The sequence below is a fragment of the Haliotis cracherodii genome, unplaced genomic scaffold (genome assembly GCF_022045235.1).
Source record: "Haliotis cracherodii isolate W230 unplaced genomic scaffold, xgHalCrac1.p SCAF_4, whole genome shotgun sequence".
Classification (NCBI taxonomy): Eukaryota; Metazoa; Mollusca; class Gastropoda; order Lepetellida; family Haliotidae; genus Haliotis; species Haliotis cracherodii.
The window spans coordinates 42150225-42174719 of record NW_027266297.1 but is presented as its reverse complement, the minus strand read 5'-3'; the positions used below and the strand labels follow the sequence as shown (position 1 = coordinate 42174719).

General features: G+C 40.1%; 1 protein-coding gene across 2 annotated transcripts; it reads right to left on the bottom strand.

Annotated features, from left to right (window-relative positions):
• Window positions 1-1497: 1497 nt before the first annotated feature.
• On the bottom strand, window positions 1498-23346 carry LOC139479000 (arginine-binding periplasmic protein-like). 2 transcript variants are annotated; one of them, XM_071261724.1, is made up of 9 exons: window positions 23165-23346; window positions 13675-13735; window positions 10770-10822; window positions 9312-9361; window positions 8164-8256; window positions 7041-7208; window positions 3834-3952; window positions 2734-2932; window positions 1498-2376 (listed from the first exon to the last, which is right to left on the bottom strand). In XM_071261724.1, the coding sequence occupies exons 1-9, from the start codon at window positions 23344-23346 to the stop codon at window positions 2198-2200; spliced, it is 1104 nt and encodes a 367-aa protein (XP_071117825.1). In that variant the 3' UTR covers window positions 1498-2197. The 2 variants fall into 2 exon arrangements, with proteins under 2 accessions (XP_071117825.1, XP_071117826.1); XM_071261725.1 differs by lacking the exon at window positions 23165-23346 and adding an exon at window positions 17941-18047.
• Window positions 23347-24495: the final 1149 nt, after the last annotated feature.

Here is a 24495-nt window from a genome sequence, read left to right as displayed (position 1 = left end):
GTGAGTCCAGTGAAGGTTGTGTTCTGAATCCCTTGTCTATCATAGTGAGTCCAGTGAAGGTTGTGTTCTGAATCCCTTGTCTATCATAGTGAGTCCAGTGAAGGTTGGGTTCTGAATCCCTTGTCTATCATAGTGAGTCCAGTGAGGTTGTGTTCTGAATCCCTTGTCTATCATAGTGAGTCCAGTGAGGTTGTGTTCTGAATCTCTTGTCTATAATAGGGTTCCTGTGCTGGTTGGGTTCTGAACCCCTTGTCTATGATAGTGAGTCCAGTGAGGTTGTGTTCTGAATCCCTTGTCTATCATAGTGAGTCCAGTGAAGGTTGGGTTCTGAATCCCTTGTCTATCATAGTGAGTCCAGTGAAGGTTGGGTTCTGAATCCCTTGTCTATCATAGTGAGTCCAGTGAAGGTTGGGTTCTGAATCCCTTGTCTACAATAGTGAGTCCAGTGAGGTTGTGTTCTGAATCTCTTGTCTATAATAGTGAGTCCAGTGAGGTTGTGTTCTGAATCCCTTGTCTATCATAGTGAGTCCAGTGAAGGTTGGGTTCTTAATCTCTTGTCTATCATAGTGAGTCCAGTGAGGTTGTGTTCTGAATCCCTTGTCTATCATAGTGAGTCCAGTGAGGTTGTGTTCTGAATCCCTTGTCTATCATAGTGAGTCCAGTGAGGTTGTGTTCTGAATCCCTTGTCTATCATAGTGAGTCCAGTGAAGGTTGGGTTCTGAATCCCTTGTCTATCATAGTGAGTCCAGTGAGGTTGTGTTCTGAATCCCTTGTCTATCATAGTGAGTCCAGTGAAGGTTGGGTTCTGAATCCCTTGTCTATCATAGTGAGTCCAGTGAGGTTGGGTTCTGAATCCCTTGTCTATCATAGTGAGTCCAGTGAGGTTGTGTTCTGAATCCCTTGTCTATCATAGTGAGTCCAGTGAAGGTTGGGTTCTGAATCCCTTGTCTATCATAGTGAGTCCAGTGAGGTTGTGTTCTGAATCCCTTGTCTATCATAGTGAGTCCAGTGAAGGTTGGGTTCTGAATCCCTTGTCTATCATAGTGAGTCCAGTGAGGTTGGGTTCTGAATCCCTTGTCTATCATAGTTAGTCCAGTGAAGGTTGGGTTCTGAATCCCTTGTCTATCATAGTGAGTCCAGTGAAGGTTGGGTTCTGAATCCCTTGTCTATCATAGTGAGTCCAGTGAAGGTTGAGTTCCGAATCCCTTGTCTACAATAGTGAGTCCAGTGAAGGTTGTGTTCTGAATCTCTTGTCTATAATAGTGAGTCAAGTGAAGGTTGGGTTCTGAATCCCTTGTCTATCATAGTGAGTCCAGTGAAGGTTGTGTTCTGAATCTCTTGTCTATAATAGTGAGTCAAGTGAAGGTTGTGTTCTGAATCCCTGGTGTATGTAGTGCTCAGGTGATGGGGAAGTGTTGAACTCTTTTGTATACAGTTCATAGGGCTTCATAGGGGAGGCGGCCTCCTCCGTGTTGTAAAGCACACAATAAGGAACTGAACGTTATATGGTTTATTTACTTATATAAACATATACAAAATACACAATGCATCGTGTTCACGGATGAGAAGTAAACAATGGCTGAGGTAGTAAATACAAGATAAGACAGAGTAGTGACCTGTTCTTGAATTCATTTATAACGAAATATCAAAATTAATTCGTTATATCCATAGCAGAACCTTCATAATCAGATATTGTTGTCAGTCCTTTACACAGAGCAGCCCCCTATCTTCGGGCGGTACCGTTCTCAATGAGGACAGTTTTGTTATTGATACAGAATAATGTCCTTTGTGTATATATAGGCGAAAATAATTAGGTTCATCCAGATTTTGACTGTATTCTGCTTGTTATTTATTGCTCTGCATAAAATGGAATTAAAGGGATACAACAGTCAAAGGGATACATTCCTGTCAAATCTGTGACCATCTTCCCGAGGCAAGGGAGTTAACTGACTTTGAAAGTCTAATTTCCACTGGATTTGTATAGTCAGTTAACTCCCTTTCCTCGGGAAGATTCCATTGGACTTTTACAGTCAGTTAACTCCCTTGCCTCGGGAAGATTCCACTGGACTTTTATAGTCAGTTAACTCCATTGCCTCGGGGAGATTCCACTGGACTTTCATAGTCAGTTAACTCCCTTGCCTCGGGAAGATGGTCGGTGACTTATATAAGACTTGACAAGCTGCTTGTTTAACGCCGGTTACAAGTCACAGTGGGTCGAGTGTCCTACAGTCTGGACCCAGCTGGTCTCCGGACCGCTGATCGAGAGAGTGACCAGCAGCATTGTGGCGGTCAAACACCAACTGACCACTGCGGTTGTTTGGCCACTCCCTGCTATCTCTGCATGGTGGGCATCATCGAAGCATTTAATGGAAGATGCTGAAACAGAAGAAAGTTTAATATTTGTATATATTTTGTTGAAATATATAAAAACAACTATTAATTGATCAATTATCAGATTACAAAACCTCTGGGGCGTAAAAAACACATAAACAAAACACGTTCAAGATACCCGATCGCAAATGTTTTTGCTGACCAACCGCTGACTAGGAGAACATTCTTGTGTTCCTATATTGTGTTCCATTCCATATTTATTAAAAAATATAATACTCATATTTCACAACCATTATACAATGCAAGTAAACCTGCTTATGTTGAGTGCATGGGTGAATATGGGCTTTACGCCGCTTTTTAGCAATATTGGGGGTATTAAAACGGTCATCAACCATCACATACTTGACTTGGATCGCCATGTTTCACATATTTTCTGATATTCTCCGGACTTAACGAATTTTTCATAAGCTGGATTCCACCAATCAGGGAGCGTGCTTCCTTTTGTTACCATGACAGCCACGCCTCCAAGGTCACAATGAAGAGTGATGTTCAACGTCTCAAGGTCAGGTATTCTTGACCTTGGTGAAAACGCAGCGTCGACCTGGTGAAAATAACAGTGCAAGGATGAATTCGCTTTAGGGTCTCGTCACACAAAGCGATTTCAGTTCAATGACCAGCGTAAGTATGTTAAATTATTGTGCTAAGACCGCATTGTGGAACAAGACCAATGCGCCTTATGGCTAACTATACGTTATAGCCACGGAGTCTTTCCCTTGACCAGGATGAACCACATTAATTCCAGATTCACGGATGCCAGATCGAAAACAAAAACCCGTACGGGTTTGGGAAAACAAGATGGCTGCACCCGCGAAACAGGTACCGTATTTTGTTTTCAATTTCGAATCGTTATTCAAAGTTCACGTTCGACGTATTGAACCCAAACGGGAGATGATCTAAGGACGCGTCAGGTGAACTTTCAAATCAGCCAATCAGCGTCGACGTTTCTAAATTCTCTAGGCACGAGTGATCGAAGCATTCAAGCCATGCAGCATATCTCGAAAAGGAACTAAATCAACACGTTCCGAAAGTAGAAAGTTAAATGGTGTCGTTGTATTGTTGTGGATATGTCATACACCCTATCGCTTCTAAGCGACGTGGATCCTGATTACAAAATGAAGCCGAATTTTAGAAAGCTGATTTGGGCAAGGACCCATGGAATCTTCTCTTAGAATGAGCGGTCAAACTTCGCTCAGGGTTCACCTGACGTGGCCTGCTAGGGAGGTGTCCTCAGGTCTCAACGCAGAGAGGTACAGATCTGATTCTAATGCATTGAGAACTCACACTTCGTGACATACTGAACAACGAAAATCATCGATGAAAGGAGAGGGATTGAGTAATGGCAGCTAATACTAATCCCTATTCCAATGCACTAATTTTAAATAGTACTTTAATTTGTTAAGTAAGAACAATATACAATTAGTGACTATGAGTCTGTGACGTACCGTGCCGTTTAAAACCAGTTCCTTTGCCACAGGAAGGTTCGCAGCGACGACCACTCCGCCGACGGAGTAGTTGAGCCGGTTTAGACACTGCTGGTTGGTGTAGGCGCCGTTAAGGTGAGCTACAAGATATACACAGTAGAAACGTCGCTAAGTACTGACGTCCCACATACCTAAGACATATCATATGTCATAATGATACATGCGAAAGTGTATTGTATGTCCATTCTAATATGATACATACCAAGGACCAATTCTCCACGGTTGATTGGATTTGAACCAAATTCGAATGGCACGACGCTAAAAATAGCCGTCCAATGAAATTACTCACATGAGCGAGAGGAATCTTGTGCTAATGTAGACTTAAGAGAGGATAAGACAATGATGTCATTTCAGGCCGCACTGACGAAGGAGTCCATTTTTTTGTCGACATACAATACACTGGACAGTTGACCTTACAGCGTCTTATGATTTCAGACAAAGGTCGTAAATAAAACGTTTACCGCAGAAAACGACGACTATATTATCTAGCTTGAACTTCAGTTCAGGATAGCTAAAAATTACGAAACAATATATTAATTTCTCCAAAGTGAATCGAAAGCGTCCCTCTGAAAGTTTGTTTGTTTGTTATTAACGCCGCACTCAGCAATATTCCAGCTATATGACGGTGGTCTGTAAATATTCGATTCTGGACCAGACAATCCAGTGATTGACATCATGAGCATCGATCCATGCAATTGGGATACGATGACATGCCACAGCCAAGACCACCCGATGCCGTTAGTCGCCTCTTACAACAAGCACAGTCGCCTTGTTCGGCAAGCATGGGTTGCTGAAAACCTATTTTACCCCGGAATTTCACGGGTCCCTTCTGAAAGTATAATACCCGGTCCCTCATTTGGATTAAAAAAACTTATTACTATACAAGTCGTCCCTGATCTGTAAAGCGTGTAGCAACACTACACTTAAACGTAGACTACAACAAACAACGGTAGTCCCTGCTCTAAGATCTCATTGTGAAGCGGGTCCTGCAGGTCCGAAATAGCTGCTTAATCCTTAAATCCCTAACAGCTGACCGTACTTAGAAGTAAAGATTATGAAGATTAATCATTATGAGTAAAAATGTTAAATGTGTTTTAATCCTCAATAATTATGCTTCATTTCTTAAACCCGATTACAATACCTATATACCGCATTTTCGCTATTAAGAGTTGCTCTAATGAGGGGCGGTTCTAGGGGTAACACCGTCAGCTACTCAACTATGGCTAGTATTCGCAGAGTTACGAAAATTAGTCAGTGTTATTTCGACTGAGCATTAGTTTCATGTTGTATAACATTTAATTAATTTTGAGCAAATTCTGTTAAATTCAAAAGGAAGAAAGGCCAGACCTCTTATAACCTGAATTTAATTAAGGAGTCATACTAGAGAAAATATGGTGACTACAAAACATGTTTTCACTCATCTCACAAGTTCTGAAGTATATTACTCCACTTTTGATAGGGATAATCAAATATGAAGATAAAACATATCCCTATCAAAGTGGAGCAGTATATGTTAGCGTGTACATATGTTTATTACAACGCTTTTAACAATAGTCCAGTCGTATCACAGTTGATCCCCGAGGTGACATCGTGCAATACTTCCTTTCTATTTTCTGTAGTGTCTATCTGGATAATCGAGGGCGATCACGGCGGGGGACACACAGGCTTCACACACCGTACCGATGTCCAGAATCGAACCCAGGCTTCGGAGTGACAACTAAAGGCTTTAAGCACTAGGATGCTCGTGACATGCCATGTATAGGGACGATAAGGACGGGCATGCAAGCTGCCAGTTTAATAATGAACTCTATAAGTGACCGGTCATCATATTTTCTGTACATCGGTACATCAAAAAACTCTTAAACCAGCCCAACACCACCACAACATCCCCACTCCAACTCGACCCCTGTAATAAATGACTAGTCCATTAGTTTCATCTTCTAGATTTACCCAGGCTGAAATCATTCACCCACGCGTCATGCTCGATATCACGGAACATATGAAATGTGTCACCTTTGTTGTATGGATACATCATTTTTCGCGAATTGACGAGAGCGAGCGATTGACGGTAGATAAATAGAGAAGAAAGTGAGCGACAGAGGAAGATCAATAATTCAATCAATCGATAATGGTTTGAACCTACTCTCTACGGAACAAACTACCGTTGAAATATGGCATGTCTTAAAAGCAGCCCCATACACCATCTCATCTCGTGTTTAAAAAATCAGTTTGTTCGTCTCAACATGATGATCTACACACAGTACTAATATCACTGCTCAGCCCGTTTCATCCAGTTCTGGCCAGTAAAACCTCGTTAATCCGGAAGAGAGAGACGTGGTGAACGAATGAGGGGGTACGCTCACTCGCCGGTGAGGGTTTGACAGTACAGAAGAACACGGATATAACGAACACGGATAGAGCGAACAAACGGGTACAACGAACTGTTAAAAAATCCCATATTTATCTCCAATATAATATTATATAAAATTTACGTATATAACGAACTCTCTACAGCGAACTAACGGATACAGCGAACTGATATCTGATCTTCGACGAGGCCATCTACCACTACTAAGCGAACTAAGAAATCTCACTCAGTGTCAAGTGTCACTGACAAAATGTTATCAATTGAATGCTATGAAGTGATCACTGCTAAAACGTGTATTGTCTTTTGTTTCATCCAAGATGGCGCACGTTTCCGAGCGAAAACGTATATAACGAACAACTGATATTACGAACTGATTTCTCTGGTCCCTTGTAGTTCGTTATATCCATGTTCTATTGTAGTTACTGCCTCAGGAGATTTAGAGGGTTTGGTAATAAATGTAATTCTCATACTAGTTATTGTACCACGACAAAATAATATGGATCTCATGAGACACTGCATACTCAATTCACGTTCAAAATTACGCGTTTGCTTGTAAGATTCGACTAGCGGGATCGGCTGGTCAGGCTTGCTGACTTGGTTGATGCATGTCATCGTATCCCAGTTGCGTGAATCGATGTTCATGATGTCAATCACTGGACTGTCAGGTCCAGACTCGATTATTTACATCCCGCCGTCATATAGTTGGAAATTGGTGAGTGCGGCGTTTAACAACACACAAACAGGGAACGTTGCGTTTCTATACGTATGAGTATACACTGTGACGTCATGTCTGTACTTACTGATTGTGGTTTGGGACAGGGTGTTCAGGCTGACCCCGCGGGGGTTGCCCGGCTTGACCGTGAACTTGGCGTATGTCTGGATGTAGGGGCTCGTGAACTGGACAGCGTTGACCCGTTCTTGGGTGATCGTGTAACCCATACAGGCGTCAAACCAGCCGGACATTAAACCTGCGGGCAAAGGAGAACAAGTTTCTTTTAAATAATATGGATCTTCTGATGGACCTGTATGAACTGTTATCAAAACTGACATAACCACTGAACGCTGTTTAGAACAGTGTGCCAGTTACAACCCGTAATGTCAGCTTAAAGTGGAGGGTAATTCCGAAGATGATCATTGCACGACAAAGGGACACAACTCTGCACGGTAAATTGCAGCACTTTTGACCTCAGGGCCCAACAAGCGTTGCGTCATGACCTTGTTTGTTAGTGTTTTTTTACACCGCATTTAGAAATATTCCAGCTATAACAGCATGCAAATATTCTTGTGCGTCAGACCAACCAGTGGTAGATGAGGGACGACACACGCCGTCGTGTAATGGGAGATCTTTCTGAGTATACGAGTGATAACCTCTTAATGTTCACTTTGATTATGTTTGTTCTTGCAATAAGCAGTATTCCAGACATATGACATTGGCTTCATCTTGAGATCGAGTGGAGGGATGTTTTACTGTTACATATATTATTTCTCAGCTCAAGTGTGGGCGAAGGAAATTTACTTTATCCCAGCCCTCGAGAGGGGATCTGGGATGTGGAAGACCGTTTCCTGGCACACACAAACCAAGTCACTGAGAGAACAACGTGAGATGAATAACGGCTGACAAAACAAGGGAGTGAACCCATGCTCTTCCCACTACACACACACACACACACACACGAGCACACACACACACACACGAGCACACACACAACCCAAGTCACGGAGAGAACGTCAGATGAGCAACGGCTGACAAAATAAGGGAGTGAACCCATGCTCTTCACACCACACACATCCACACACACACACACACATCCACACACACACACACACACACACACACACACACACAGAGGGAGAGAGACTGGAATCCGCCATTCCCTCCCCTAGACTACAAATTCTGTGGTGTTTAGCTGTTCTCGACCTCACCTCTCCCTGGGAAGAAGCGGCCGTCGACTGTCTGCGTGCACTCGGAGAAGGGTTGTACCGTCGGTGCGCACTTCACGCCAGCCGTGGAACACACTATAAACAAGAAATGTGGGATGCGCCGAAATAACCTTGATTCTTCTTCATTGTAGCACAAATACTTTTCATAAGAATATTGAATCTGTTTCACGTACATAATTTTAATGTGTCGATATGATTGTTAGGTAAGATGCTAGACTTGGGTCAATAGACAGTCCCAGCAAAGTGGATTGAAGTAGTTCAAATGTCTGATAACGAACATTTTATTTATATGTTTATCGTAGCTGTAAATAATTACCCAACTGAGACGGTATCAGGGTTTCACACACAGCTCTAATTACGGTGTCTAGACATAGACTGCAAATACTCTCAAAAGAGTGATGCATATTGTCCCACCGACGGTTTGATGAGTGAGTAGGTTTTACGCCGCTTTGGCAATGTCCCAGACATTTCTCGACAGGGAACACGTGACAAAGGCTTCATACATTGTTTAAGATGGATGGAGAGAGCAGTTTCTGCTCAGAGTGGATGCACATCAAACAGATCGCTGTCATGATATAGATGTTAAACTTTTATCAAATTGACTATTTGATTCAAGATCGAGTGACAGTTTTCGATCTGTATCGCACTATGGATAACACTATTTAAGAGAGTTGATGTTTGTTATAAACTTATGTCTTTCTTAAGGGTGTCGTGGCGGTATCGTATCGGTAAGGGTATCGTGGTGGGTAAAGCGTTCGCTCGTCACGATGAAGATCCGGGATTGATTCCCCACATTGGTACAATGTGTGATTCGGGTGTCCACCACCGTATTATTGCTGGAATAACATTGCTAAAAGCGCAGTAAAACTATACTCACTCACTCACTCACTCTTGAGGGTGTCATCGGTGTAGCGATGCATAGTAAAGTTAACAAAGTGGTACTGTTACGAAACAAGATATGCCTATTTATCGATTCATACATAATTTCAATATCTATTTTCAAATATCTAATATTGATTCAGGCTAGCATTACCTGACCACCTATTACGAAGCGAAGCGTTCAATGTCTGTACCGATACCTGAGGCAGGCGTACATGGACATGTTTTTCATTCCTATTGAAAAAACTCACCTTTGTCTATGATGTCCAACTCAAATCCCACAAGTTTCCCAGTCTCGTCCCTGAAGTTATAACGATAAAAAACTAGGAGGATGTTCTGTCGAAAATATAATAAAAATCAAATCTTAAACTCCAAACCTTAGATTCCAAACCTCTCTCCGAAAACTCTTTAGGTCGTATGCGATGGTAGCTGTCTCTGGACGATTATATCTCCAATTAATGAGATTAAGTAGATCAAGATGCATCTCGATAAGTGTGTCCGTGATATATTATGTGCGGCAGTTCATTCCCCATATCAATAAAACAATTCCCAGTATCAATAAAGCAATTTCCAGTATCAAAGTTGATATGACTTAGGCGCCGCAATACGCTGTGCAGAGTTACGTCCCCTAGACGTGTCAGAACCCTATTATCATGGGTACGACTCTTTGATTCTCCCAAATTATGTTTGTAGTTTTGTCAACATCGTACCCGTGTTCGTGAATTTCACCAAAGTGGTAAACGTCCAAGATATTTCCTCCCACATCAAGCTGACATGCCCTGATATAAATAGAAATACTGTGCACAACGGCGTTAAACTCAAAACACACTTACTTTTCAGCCAGTTAGTGATACAATTGTAAAATAAGTAGGTGATTTTAATACCTGCCAAATATCATGTTTATCTCATAGATTGAATGCGACAAGGTTAACTTCTGTATCGTCAAGACAAGGTCTGGGACAAGGGAAGCTTCAACTATTTTACGGCGCTTCAATCAATATTGAAATCTCCATCCATCCTATGGAGTACTATGTTTATGTACAGCTTCGTGTCTTTGTGCAGTAATTAGTTTAAGTATATGACGCACACCTGTCCCCACAATGATCATCGGAACCAATATAAGATATGTTATTCAATTCAAACGTTATTGATACCGTTCATATCGTTGCGACCCGTGAAGATCCTGGTTACAAAAGGTCTTCAGCAACCCATGCTTGCCGTAAAAGGCGACAATGCTTGTCGTAAGAGGCGACTAACGGGATCGGGTGGTCAGAATCGATGATTTGGTTGATACATGTCATCGTTTCCCTTTTGCGTAGATCGATGCTCATGATGCCAATGACTTCTCTGGTCCAGACTCGATTATTTAAAGACCGGCGCCATACAGCTGGGGTATTGCTGAGTGCGACGTTAAACGAACAAACAAAGTAAAGTAACAGTGACAGCGTTCCAGCTTAATGACGGTGCCCTATAAATAATCAAGTCTGTCCCAGACAACTAGTGATATAATAAGGAACGCCATGTATCGTCGGGAAGACGACACGCAATCCACCAAATCGCCGAGCCTGGCAGCCCGATACACTAAATCGTCCATACGACAAGCATAAGTTGATGGGGGGATGCCTTAAAGAGGCAGATCGGTTGCTGACAGCTAGAATACACGTCGGTGACGACACACTCAATCAACAGGTCTTAACATCAACACTTACGCATAGTTGTAAGGTCGGCGGTTCCCACTGACGGAGAATATCCACAGTTTGCCCTTTAAGAAAATACATGTGATGTAAAGGCAAAGAAAAATAAATAAATAAATTGCATCTATCAATCTATCATAATCATAGTACACAAGCATATGTCGGGTATGTGGTTACACGGGTGGTGTGTGTGCGTGCGTGCGTGCGTGTGCGTGTGCGTGTGTACGTGCGTGCGTGTGTATGTTTTATGGTGGTGGTGAGTGTGGAAGAGTCTATGTATATATGTTATAGTCAAACAGTCAATATGTAAAATAAGTCTGAAATTATCACTTTGACAATTTACATAATGCCAAATTATTTCAGTCATTTAGCAAATATTTTTCCGCTTGTGATATTATGAACTCCAAACATTTGTATGATCTATTTCATCACCCAGTGACTAAAATTGATACGACAAACAGAAAAAAAGATATTCTGTTTATTTGTTTGGCTCCTAGTCCAAGCATAACAATCCCCCACCATGAGGAACATTAGAATTGTGTTTGTCCATGTGATAGTGAACATAAAGTATTAAAAAGAGTCATATAACGCTTTAAGAAGACTTGGTCCGCTTTATGTCATCAGAAAAATATTAAATGTTAAATTAATACACACATTTATACTCTGGCAAAAATAACTGTCTTGATGAGCTCTTACATAATCTGCCTTCAGTAGTGTTTGAGAAAACTTGTCTCTATTGCGCACAATATGCACCAAACAAAATAATATGGATCAAGGGCCGTAACGCTGTAAAAATATATTTGACGGGAGCATATTTCTAACTCAGTCTTGACAAGTATTTCTGCAAACTTTCATTCATGTAACATCAGTAGTTTCTGAGATAGCTTTCCCAATTTCAAGCAGTATGCATGGAGCAAGGGGCATAACTCTGTAAAAATGAATTTACGACACCAATATTCAAACACATTTGAGATGATGACCAGTAACATCAGTGTGTAAAATTTCATTTCTCTGACTTACATAGTTTTTTAGAAAATTTGTCCCCTTTTAGAAGCGGACGGACGGAGTAGATTGTGATGTTATAAGCCTTTTTGAACATCTTAATAACGTTTAGTCAATCTGACGGGAACATTATTGAAAATTGACTACACTATTTTGGTGTTTCGTAAATTGCCAAAGTGAAAACTTCAGTCATATTACACATTGACTGTGACATAAATAAGCCATGTAAAATGTTTCATCAACCCGTCTGGATTTCAGACTCACAACATACGGTCAACCGCGTGCTGGGCAATCCACTTGTTGCTTAGATCGTACGGTATCCAGCAATATGTCTCGTCATTAAAATATGCCAGCTGTCAAGCAGCCTACGTCTTATGTTCAAATAATTGCGTCAGAAGGAATCCTTGCTACGTGTCATCCAACAACCTCTATTCTCAAGAGGGGCGGTCGGGGAGCCTAGTGGTGAAAGCGTTCGCGCCGAAGACCCCGGTTCGATTCCCAACATGGGTACAAAGTGTGAAGGCCATTTTTTCCCCGTCGTGACAGAACTATTCGTCTCCGCTCGTCCCTTTCCGTAACTTTCAACGAATTTTTCCGGAATGACACGAGTTATCACGAGTGAACTCTTCGCTGATAGTCAGACTGTGGTCTGGGTCTCTATCGCCAATAAACTCATTACCATCTGGCGAGCATACAACGGTTGCCATCGATCGGTGTATGGCCGATAGTAACGGTGAGAGTTTATCAATCCCGAGCCTTGCCTCATCGCCTTATATCGGGGGAACGGGTGGCCCAGACGTCGTTGTAAAGAGTTAGGTCCCTTGGGCGTGTCATGATCCGCCGATTGCATGGTTTCATGATAATGATCAACAATCTTTGAGCCTTCATCTCATAATAAGCTGAACACGAAGTGATACAACTGAAATACTACCCGCGAAAACGGTTTTAACGCATCATTCATTCGCCCCTCGCTTTATCAAAAATGCGTGAAATTATAAAATATTGATATGATAAATCTGCGTATAATTACACCGTCGTGTTGTGCGTTGAGTAATGGAACTGCAGCCGGTGGTATACATGCATGGATTTGTTATACTCAATTACTCATGCACCTGAAAACTAACGTTTAAATACTTCATTAGCGGAACAGACCAAGCAATAGTATCGCACACCATAGTCAATCACTCCTTGTGAGGAGGGTCTTCTAGCTCCCAGGCATTGGTTATAGATGTGTGGCAGAACAGGCTTGAGTTGACGGGCTCTGTTTTAAGTTCATGATGTTGGTCATTATTATCCCAGCCCGTATTGTTGTTTTATATATAACTGTGTAAATCATCATTCCATTTGACCAACTGACCCATTGCTTTATACTATGAACACTTTCTGAATTTCTCTCTAAATGTAAACAAACAAACAATAAACCAACTATGGATCGGTCAAAGGGAGATAACATTTGGGTACGCGAAGGAAATTAACTCTAAAATACATAAATAAATGGCAGGAGAGATATATTTCAATTTTATTTAGTACAAGAACGCCACTTTTCAAACTTTAATCAAACATATTTTATTGGCAATCAATACCAGGAGCTTAGGTACTTAATCCATTTCTTTTCAAAAGAACAGACTTGTCAGTATGTCGTCACCTGCAATCAGCAGTATTATTTTCAATAATAACAACTGAGACAAAACTTGAATTAATTAAATAATTCAGTGCACAGAATATAATTATGTACAGCTTTCAAAGTTTTTAACGATTCTACTGACGATCAATAAAATATGTTTGACAGCGAACTGCGGCGCATAAGACGCGACTGGGACACCCTTGCCGCATAGTGTTCGCTACACATTCAAACACCCACACATACTAGTGTGAGACATATGTTGGGAGCAGACGCCACATTTGTTTTATACCTCACCTCGCTCACAGCAGAAAGTGCCCATGTCCATGACATTAACAGCAAACCAAGCCGAAACATTCTGCCAAAGAAATATTACACAAATAGGTCACACATGTTTCTAAAATAATGTCCCACTGACCCTTATCACTTGTAAACAAACTGGTACACTTATGTAAGAAAAGGTCACCGTAACTATATGAGATAAGGTAAAATTTAATTAAACGTCGCGTTCAAGATTATTTTACTTAAAAAGCGACGTGTGCAGCGACCAGAACTGGGATAAACAGTCCACAATTCCGTAAACACCATTTACTGCGGTAATGCTTTCGGTTAACTCTAAAACGTATGGCGATATATATGCGGAATATGATTTTATAAAATGAGGGGAAGTGTGAGTGAGTTGGGTTTAACGCCGCTTTTAACAGTATTCCAGTTATATCACGGCATGTCAGCTTAATGTGGGAGGAAAGCCAGAAGTTACGCAGGTTTCAGACGTTTACCACTTCGGGGAAACTCACGAGCACGGGTATGGTGCTGACACACCTAGAAACATAATCGTGGCGAACCGGGATTCGAACCCACAATCATAGGTTTCTGGCGTGCCCAGCGAATCGCGGCGCCTTAGACGACCGGGCCACCAGTGCCCCCATATTTGGGGGAAACTATACTGAATATGATCATATTCAGTATATATGTATATATATTAGAATTTAATGTGGGTTATTCATCATAACCCACATTAAATTCTTCACTATAAATATGAAACATTATGATGAGTGTTTTGTTATTTTTTGCATGTCAAATATCCACACGCCTTTAAATGCGGCAATTTACATTCAAGTACAAATGCCACTGTGTCTGAACGATATTTCTTTTCATAAATTATGTTAAAATTAGATGTATACGAATTGTAATAATTGTAATACAATGTTTTTCAAGGGAAATTCTGAAATAAAGGATTTGTATCTACATCACATTGTGGTCACATTAGTAATAGGATCGTGCATACTACAATAGTAAAAGCAGTAATTTGAGAGGTTTCTGAAATATTTCTGATTGTGGCCGTGGAATGAATAAGGTTTGACCACGGACTTGTATAAGGTTATATAGGTCCGTGGTTTGACTCACAATATTCAATTCATTTAGTTTTTGTTTTGTTTGTAACTGTAAACAATATCCCGTTTTATGTTGTCATTTAACAATATCATTATGAAGCACTTCGACCCCGATCTATGGGACTTGTGATACACATTATTCAAAGTGAAAGGCGAAGAAGTGTGTATATCAGACTTGTGATACACATTATTCTGAGTGAAAGGCGAGGAAGTGGGTATATCGGACATGTTATATACATCACTCAGAATGAAAGGCAGGGAAGTGTGTATGTCGGACATGTTATATACATTATTCAGAGTGAAAGGCGAGGAAGTGTGTATATCAGACTTGTGATGCAAATTATTCAGAGTGAAAGGCGACGAAGTGGGTATATCGGACTTGTGATACACAATATTCAGAGTGAAAGGCCATTCGATGTTCCTTGCATTTTGGGGCATCTGTCTTTGAGAGAGATCCAGACAAACTAAAAAAAACTTGGTTTCGAAAATATTTTTTGCTTTCATCGTTCAAAATAAGCCATGACTGACAACCATCGTACAACATTTCAAAGGATCATGCAGATTGATCAGAATACATGCTAATGCACAGTTTTGCCAGGATTGGCCAAGATAGCTGTTTAAGAGAAGACTGTATTGTTGAACATGTCACCACCTCACGAACTAGACATGATATTTTAGGTTATGATATGATAGACAATCAAATAATACATTTGGGAGTGATATCATGGTTGGAAATTAAACATGGCAATGGGCAGTAATTACAGAAAATAAGCAATACGACATTCTTCATACGAATTTGCACTTATTCATAAGCGATATGAATAAAAGAAATAATTGTATTCCGTTTTAGTTCCGCGTTACCACTTATTAAACGCTGCTATATTTAGCGACGATGGGGGACGTCGAGTCGGTAGCATTGTCATTGGCAAAGCAGAGTTAAAATAAAAAACACAAGAAGTGCAGGTGATTTTGTTCTTTTTCACTGTTTGTCGGTTAAATACATAGTTGCATGCGGCACATACAATTCTCTATGCTGAATATCCTAGCTCAGATGTACGTGCACTTGTGCTGCCGATAGTCCTTATGCCGAGATGTTATGGTGCTAGCCCACTGAGATGCCATGCCGAATTTTAACATGGATACCCCGCTTAGACATAGTATACTGACTCCGAGTTGACCATTCCTTGCTTTTATCCCCTTAATCCCGATCGCCAGGCAGAGAAACAAGTATTATGTATTAAGTTCTTTTGGTATGACGCGACCGGGGATCAAACCGCTGATTTTCCGCTCTCCAGACGGACGCACTATCTACTATTGTATGATCATGACTGTATAGATATACAGATAATCTGATTTCCTAAAATCGTTTACAGTACGTGCTACGTATAGTTTGGGGCGTGTTATTTTTTGGCATTGCCTAAAAGTCGGGCCGGGCCGGGCCAAGACGGGCCAAAGTGTTACTGGCTAATTACTTCATTATCGGCGATCATACCTACATATAATTGATGCAACATACACACAATGACATTAATGAACAATCAACAAACAAAAAAGTGCACCATAAATAAGTAATTCGGAATAAATCGCTTGAAAACCAGAAAGTGGAGCAGTGTGTAAGCGTCGCTGATCTTGGTAACATGTAAAAGAGCAATCGTTAAACGAAGTAAGATGTGAAACGTATCAAATACTTCTAGCTATCGTGATACAAATTTCCATCTGTGAGCATAGTGTTTATATTTGTAGGAACGTTCTATATATAAGTAAATACCACTTTTTAATGTCACTGATCGTCGTATTTAAAGCAGACACGTTGGTTAAAGGAGACCTCTTCTCCCTATACTCTCAACAGTCACACAGGTGTTCGGTCCGACTTGGCCCGGGCTGTCAAAATCAACTTTAAACTCACATATGTATCATCAAATGGATTCACATCTATAAACTAGTATAATATCTACCTAAATACCACTTTATAGTGTCTCAGATCACTGTACTTAAAGAAAACAAGGTGCTCAAAGTGAAGCATTTTTACTGTATTTTCTTTAGAAAATCTATGTCAGAAGTGTTGGGTCCGACTTGGCCCGGGCTGTCAAAATCAACTTAAACCTCACAGATGTATCATCAAATGGATTCAGATCTTTAGGTTAGTATTATATCTGCCTATATACCACTTTATAGTGTCTCAGATCGCTGTAAAATAAAACAAGGGGCTCAAAGTGAAGCCCTTTCCCCCCTACTTTCTCAACATAGTCTCTATCAGAAGTGTTTGGCTTGTGTTGGGTCCGACTTGGCCCGGGCGGTCAAAATCAACTTTAAACACACAGACGTATCTTCAAATGTGTTTACATCTATAGATTAGTGTTATATCTACCTATATACCACTTTATAATGTCACGGTACATCGTATTTAAAGAAAACAAGGGGCTCAAAGTGAAGCCCTTTTCCCCCTACTTTCTCAACATAGTCTCTATCAGAAGTGTTTGGCTTGTGTTGGGTCCGACTTGGCCCGGGCTGTCAAAATCAACTTAAACCTCACAGATCTATCTTTAAATGTGTTTACATCTATAGACTAGTGTTATATCTACCTAAATACCACTTTTATAGTGTCTCAGATCGCTGTAATTAAAGAAAACAAGGGGCTCAAAGTGAAGCCCTTTTCCCTTTACATTCTCAACATAGTCTCTATCAGAAGTGTTTGTCTTGTGTTGGGTCCGACTTGGCCCGGGCTGTCAAAATCAACTTAAACCTCACAGATGTATCATCAAATGGATTCACATCTTTAGATTAGTGTTATATCTACCTAAATACCACTTTATAATGTCACGGTACATCGTATTTAAAGAAAACAAGGGGCTGAAAGTGAAGCATTTTTACTGTATTTTCTTAAGAAAATCTATGTCAGAAGTGTTCGCGTATTTTTGTGCTTAAGTCACTTGGACATTGTTTAGCTTCATAAACTGTTCATAAGAAACGTCAGACAGCTTTGACACCATTGATGACTTAGTCTTATGAGATGTGTAAACCTTAGGGGAAATGAGCTCAAGTAAATACAGAAACACAGGGTCTAAAATTGCCACAGTGTTAGGTCCGAAAGTCTATTTAGGATTTAAATTGTGATTAAGGAAGTAGTGGGTAGAGAGAGAACAAGGTAACAAATCTTAACGAAACCTACCTGCCAAACAAGTGCTAGTTCGTTCGTATCCGTAATCCGTCACAAACTGTGATGAACGCATCGCCGTCACCTCTGTACACAAAGCAAGTGCATAGTCTAAACTAGGCTACGTTTGCATTTCTTTAGCCGTTTATAAATGCCTCGACAACATTTTTCACACATGAATGACTTCAACCATGGCTCACATGGTACACGCTATTAATGCTCATGTGTGTCAGGTTGCCCCAACCTCGCCGTCGTATCTGTACACAAAACAAGTGCATAGTCTAAACTAGGCTACATATGCATTTCTTCAGCCGTTTCAATGTTTCAATGTTTCAAATCTCCAAGTGTTACCCTGTGAGTATGATCCTTGAAAAAACACACGACGGATTAGGTTAAAGCAAGGGATTTTCCGACCAGACACATACCATGAAAAAAGGGCTTCACTTTAAAGAGTATACTTTACTCCAACACATTTGGTGAAACTTTCTTGAGAAGATACAGTGAAAGTGCTCGAATTTAACAGACCAGTTTTCTTTGAGTTATCGTGCGACATTATTAAGTGTTATATAGGTAGATATATATAATACTAGTCATGTTGAGAATGTAGAGGAAAAAGGGCTTCACTTTGAACTCATGGTTTTCTTTCAATGCGATAAACTGTGACATTATAAAGTGGTACATATAGTGGGGCGTTTAAGGCTGGATTTTAGTCATAATTGTGTACTTTGGGTTAAAAGCACCAAACTTTGCACACTTATACATTGAAACATTCCTAACATTTCTGGATATGGATCCACCTCAGCAGCGCCACCTGGTGGTAGAAAATCCAAGATGGCCGCCAAAATGGTTAAAATCTCTTATGACGTCAAATTATATTCAATATATCATCATTATTTTGTCAATTTTAGTCATTTATATAAAATTAATTGAGTCAATGTTGTATATAATTCAAATCTTATATGCAGCGCCCACTGGTGGCGAAGAAAATCCAAGATGGCCGCCAAAATGACTTAATCTTCAAAAAATGTCAAATGTTTGTCCACAATATCAGTATCATTTGTTCATTGCAATCATTTCAATCAAATGTGGCTTTAAAACAATTCCAAGTAATGCTTTACTGAATGTATAAGTTTTTGGTACTAAAATTCATTCATTTGAAGCAAGATATGTATTCTGTAAGGCAGATCTGGGGAATATATTGGACTGCATGAACTTGGTTAAAAATCGGTAACTGAACTCGGAATGTGATAAAAAATATTGAACCAGCACTGAAACATGCCTTTTTGATTCTGAATCATTAAGGCTAACTAAACGAGCAACACTTATCCACAGACGTGATTTAAGGTTAAAACAAACTTTCAGAGGAACATTTCCTTCTGACTGCCATAAACAGTGTGTACCTGCCTCTTTGAAAGCTCTAGTCAGTATGAAATTTGTAGGACCAAGTATGAAAAAAACTACGGTAAACTACGGTTATAACGAACTCAAAGGGACCACTAATTTGAGTTCGTTGTAACCGTAGTTCGTTATAAATATATATACATCATATATACAGCAAATGGCTTTGACCAAAAAACCAGTTCCGCCAGTTCGTTATAAGCGTGTTCATTATAAACATAAGTTACTCTATCACAGAACATCTTGTCTTCAAAGCGTGAAATCTCGGTGCACCAGCTCATCAACACAATGACACCACTGAGACCGAGAAATACAAGTCCCAGTTTACTTGGTATTAAACAAGAAAACGTGATCTTGTTGATACATTTCAAAATATGGTGTATTTGAACAGATATAGCACAGTTTGTGGTGTTTATGAAGACGAAGGTGTGGTATACCCACCAACATTCTCAAAAGATAACACCTATCATAATCCCTGCTCTACAACAGCAACATATCCACTTCATGGTACCAACATTTCACTATTGCAGCAGCGTTCAAAAGCTGAAGAGGTAGATAGTGTTAACACAATGCCTGACCATGAGTAAAACTGGTCATATCACATGAAGGAAGTATTGCTAAAATAAGACAAACATAGCCTCCAAAAACAATTGCCCATATGCCAATGTTCTAGAATGTGCACATTCCGTTGCTATGATACAGCATTCAATTAATGTGGTAAAAAGGGTATTGAGCATTTGTATCCTGGTCAGATGCATGTGCTTGCCTTGGATGAACCACTATACACAATTGCTGAAACAATCCAGTGGAACTGTCCTGAATTATGTGATAAACTTCCTTATCATGTTTGGTAGATTTGCATATATAAATTGTTGCTTTCAGGATTCTCAGAACTATCCCGAAGGAAGTAGATGGAAAACTGCAATCTGTGCTGCTGTAATTGCCTCATTCAGATTTCCTGATTCCTTCATCATGTGTATCCATCTTTCTACAACATCAGTCATATGTGCGATATAAGGAAACAGAAGCGAACACCGACGATCTTTTCAGAAACTGGTATACACCGAAGTAAGCTGCTCAGCCCATTTCACTACTGGCCCCTTGTTCTTGAACAAGAACTTTGTATATTGTGCCTGGTGGGTGCAATTCAAAAAGCAGATTTCCCAAAGTTTGCAGCATCACTTGTCATATTAATGGCTCGCGTTTCACAGATATGTCCCTCTTACAGTAGAGCACGAGCACCGCTGTACCTCGAATATTGTTCCGATGGATTCGTGACACACTAAACTAAAGACTAAACGGACATTCTCTTGTGTGGCACAAGGTCAGACACATGAACAATTCAATAGCCGTATGAAAGGTGATGGAGGTGCAATTGGGTTGACTGAAACAGCCGAGTTTTCTTCTAGAGGAAAAGACAGAGACATTGTACTATTTCATGCCTTCACCGGTTCATAAGCTTGGGATACGAGTCAAGTATTTCCTGAAGTCACCAATGCTTTCCCATCATCAGCAGATATCTCTGACAACACAATACAGATTCTTTAGCGGTTTGTCGTTCTCACTGGTTTATTTGGAAGGTCAATGAAAGGCAAAATCTCTGTTCATGAAGATCTCAGACAATTGACATTTCAACCCAAAGAGGCAGCCCAGAGACAGCACCAATGCATATTTGGGGATAGGTGCTTGACAAACGTCCCACACGACAGAATCTTGTAGCCTGGGGTTGGGAGAGGACATGCAGTAATATATAGATACCCAAGTGGACAACACTTGGTCAGGCACAAAGAAGTGTTATAAACTAACACTACACCTGCAAAAAAGTCTTGCAAACCTTTGTAAACTTTACACTGCCTGCCTGTACAGTGCTATGTGATACTTTGAAGGAAAGAGTTCACTGTAAGTGAATTATAGAACCGTAAACACATACATTGAACCGATATTTCTGGTCCTACTTAAGTAGGATGTAAGTTAATGTTATAGGTTCATGGCAATAATGTCAATAATACCTTCTTGTTTTTAAGATATGAATCCATTCCCAGATGAATGATTTTGGGGTGATCTAATATAAACTGGGTGGAGCCTTTCTCAGTGAGTGAGTGAGTATGGTTTTACGCGGCTTTTAACAACATTCCAGCAATATCACGCCGGGGGACACCGAGAAATGGGCTACACACATTGTACCCATGTCGGGAATCGAACCCGGGTCTTCGGCGTGACGAGCGAACGCTTTAACCACTAGGCCCAGGCTACCCGACCGCCCCCTTTCTCAGTAGACCATTTATAAATTAATATGCCGAGAATAGATCATAGACAATACACATTAATTAATACAATGTCATTTAAAATGTTTCATCATATCAAAACTTATCAACTTATCCTTAGTCCAAAGATATCAAATGACATCTATATCTGCCGTAGAAATAGACAATTTCTGAAAACTAAAACATATTGGAGGCCATCTTGGATTTTCGTCATCACCAGGGGGCGCTGCATACAAGATTTGAATTATATACAGGATTATTGTGATTACTCCTAAATACATTACAATGATAATTTGTAAGAATTGGCCAGATAACTATGATGTGTTGAGTACAGATTGATATCATTAGAGATTTCAGCCATGCTGGCGTCCATCTAGGATTTTCTACCACCAGGGGGCGCTGCAAACTATATTTGAATTATATACAGCTCTGCTGCAATTCATTCCGCATGCATTAGTATGGATATGTGTATAAATGGATCAGATAAGTATGATATATTGAGTATATATTGATATCATTAGAGAGTTCAGCCATGTTGGTGGCCATCTTGGATTTTCTACCACCAGGGGGCTCTGCTGAGGTGGATCCATATCCAAAAATGTTTGGAATGGTTCACTGTATAAGTGTACCAAGTTTGGTGCTTTGAACCAAAAGTGCACAATTTTAGCCTTAACCGCCCCACTAATAGGTAGATATAACATTAATCTATAGATGTAAACACATTTGAAGATAGATCTGTGTGTTTAAAGTTGATTTTGACAGCCCGGGCCAAGTCGGACCGAACACTTCTGACATAGATTTTCTTAAGAAAATACAGTAAAATTGCTTCACTTTGAGCACCTTGTTTTCTTTAAATGCGATAAACTGTAACATTATAAAGTGGTATATAGGTAGATATAACACTAAACCAAAGGTGTAAACACATTTGAACATACATCTGTGTGTTTAAAGTTGATTTTGACAGCCCGGGCCAAGTCGGACCGAACACTTCTGACATAGATTTTCTTAAGAAAATACAGTAGAAATGCTACACTTTGAGCACCTTATTTTCTTTAAATACGATGTACCGTGACATTATAAAGTGGTATATAGGTAGATATAACACTAATCTATAGATGTAAATACATTTGAAGATACGTCTGTGTGTTTAAAGTTGATTTTGACAGCCCGGGCCAAGTCGGACCCAACACAAGCCAAACACTTCTGATAGAGACTATGTTGAGAATGTAAAGGGAAAAGGGCTTCACTTTGAGCCCCTTGTTTTCTTTAAATACGATGTACCGTGACATTATAAAGTGGTATATAGGTAGATATAACACTCATCTATAGATGTAAACACATTTGAAGATACGTCTGTGTGTTTAAAGTTGATTTTGACCGCCCGGGCCAAGTCGGACCCAACACAAGCAAAACACTTCTGATGGAGACTATGTTGAGAATGTAGACACGTTTAATAGACTTATATTTTCAAATGACATTAATACGTCTTATCAAAATAAGTATTACTTTAAATACACAGGGTTAGGTTGCAACCACCAAGAGTATTTATCATCTCAATTAAAACATGTTCCACTGACCTTCGCACGCGGACCACTCGTCGCCGGGAAGTAAACTGCCGTTGCTTGAAATTCCTCACGCCATGGTCACGTGACTTGCCATCGTGCAAGAATTTGTGAATGTTTATGTTCTCAGCTGGGAGATAAAAGGAGACGGTCATTGAAAACTCGACTCCGACACGTGGACATAAACTTTCAGACATGCAGATAAAGTGTTGAGGTCCGTGTATGGAATGGCTCTATTAAATGGTCCGTATATAGTTGAGGCTATTAAAGATACGCATGATTTTGCTGATAGAAAAATTGTGATTGTAAAAATGAATTTAATGTTGGATAATTGCGGTATTTAGCTACCGTGAAAATATTAAATTATTACAGCCTGCGTGTTATGGATGTATAATTGGAGTCGTGTGCTGAAAATAGTAATCCCTACAATGACTGTAGTATTTGACGTATTATTTATGCGACACGGTTGGCTAAACCAGTCGATTCTTTGAAAATCCCACCTTTCTTGTATACGGTATTCATCCAATAAACCATTTATAAACACATAATAATGTGTGCGTGTTTGTGTTTATCTCTAATCCACACGTGTTCAGGGCATAGAACATGCCCAACGAGCAATTAATTTGGGGGGGGGGGGGGGGGGGGGGGGCACAATCTGAGAACAAATAATCCCCACCCCCACCCCCACCCCTCTCTCTACCAACCAGTTTTATCAGGAACGAAGTTGCTTAAGTCAGTAGGTAAGCTTTTAAAAAAATAATAAACATTACATCTATTTATACTGCAGTATTTGTTGTAATTTTCCATGAAAATATCTATATATTTACTTCTGAGATTTTGTTCCCTTTTTAGGTTTGTAGTGTTCAGAGACTATCCACAATGCATATATCAGTTATTATTTAGAAAGATTCTTTCTTTTTTTTTAGTTTTATAATCCATCAAATATAGAGCAGTCAGGCAAATAATAAATATATTTTGACTACATGTATTTCTTTTGTTTTCTAAGTGTGGCTTTTGAATCTTGTCAGGTCAGTATGAACCCAAAACTTGTCTTTTATACACCCACTACTGGTATAAATCATGTCATGCCCTTGCATACTAACTTGTGTGTAACTGTTCACTGCACTGGTAATCAATTTTACAATTGTTCAAAACCCTCATTTCGGACTCAGAAATGCATGCATGCAGTCAGAAAAATAGAAATCAATGATGATGCATGGAAGCCCGTAAATAATCAAGCAGTGGTGGATGGCATTTGATCATTGATCCATCTGGAATTTGTGGATCCAGGGAAGCCCTGTAGGGAATTCCTGGGTAGAATAGGTCCTCAGAAATCTGTTTTGGGG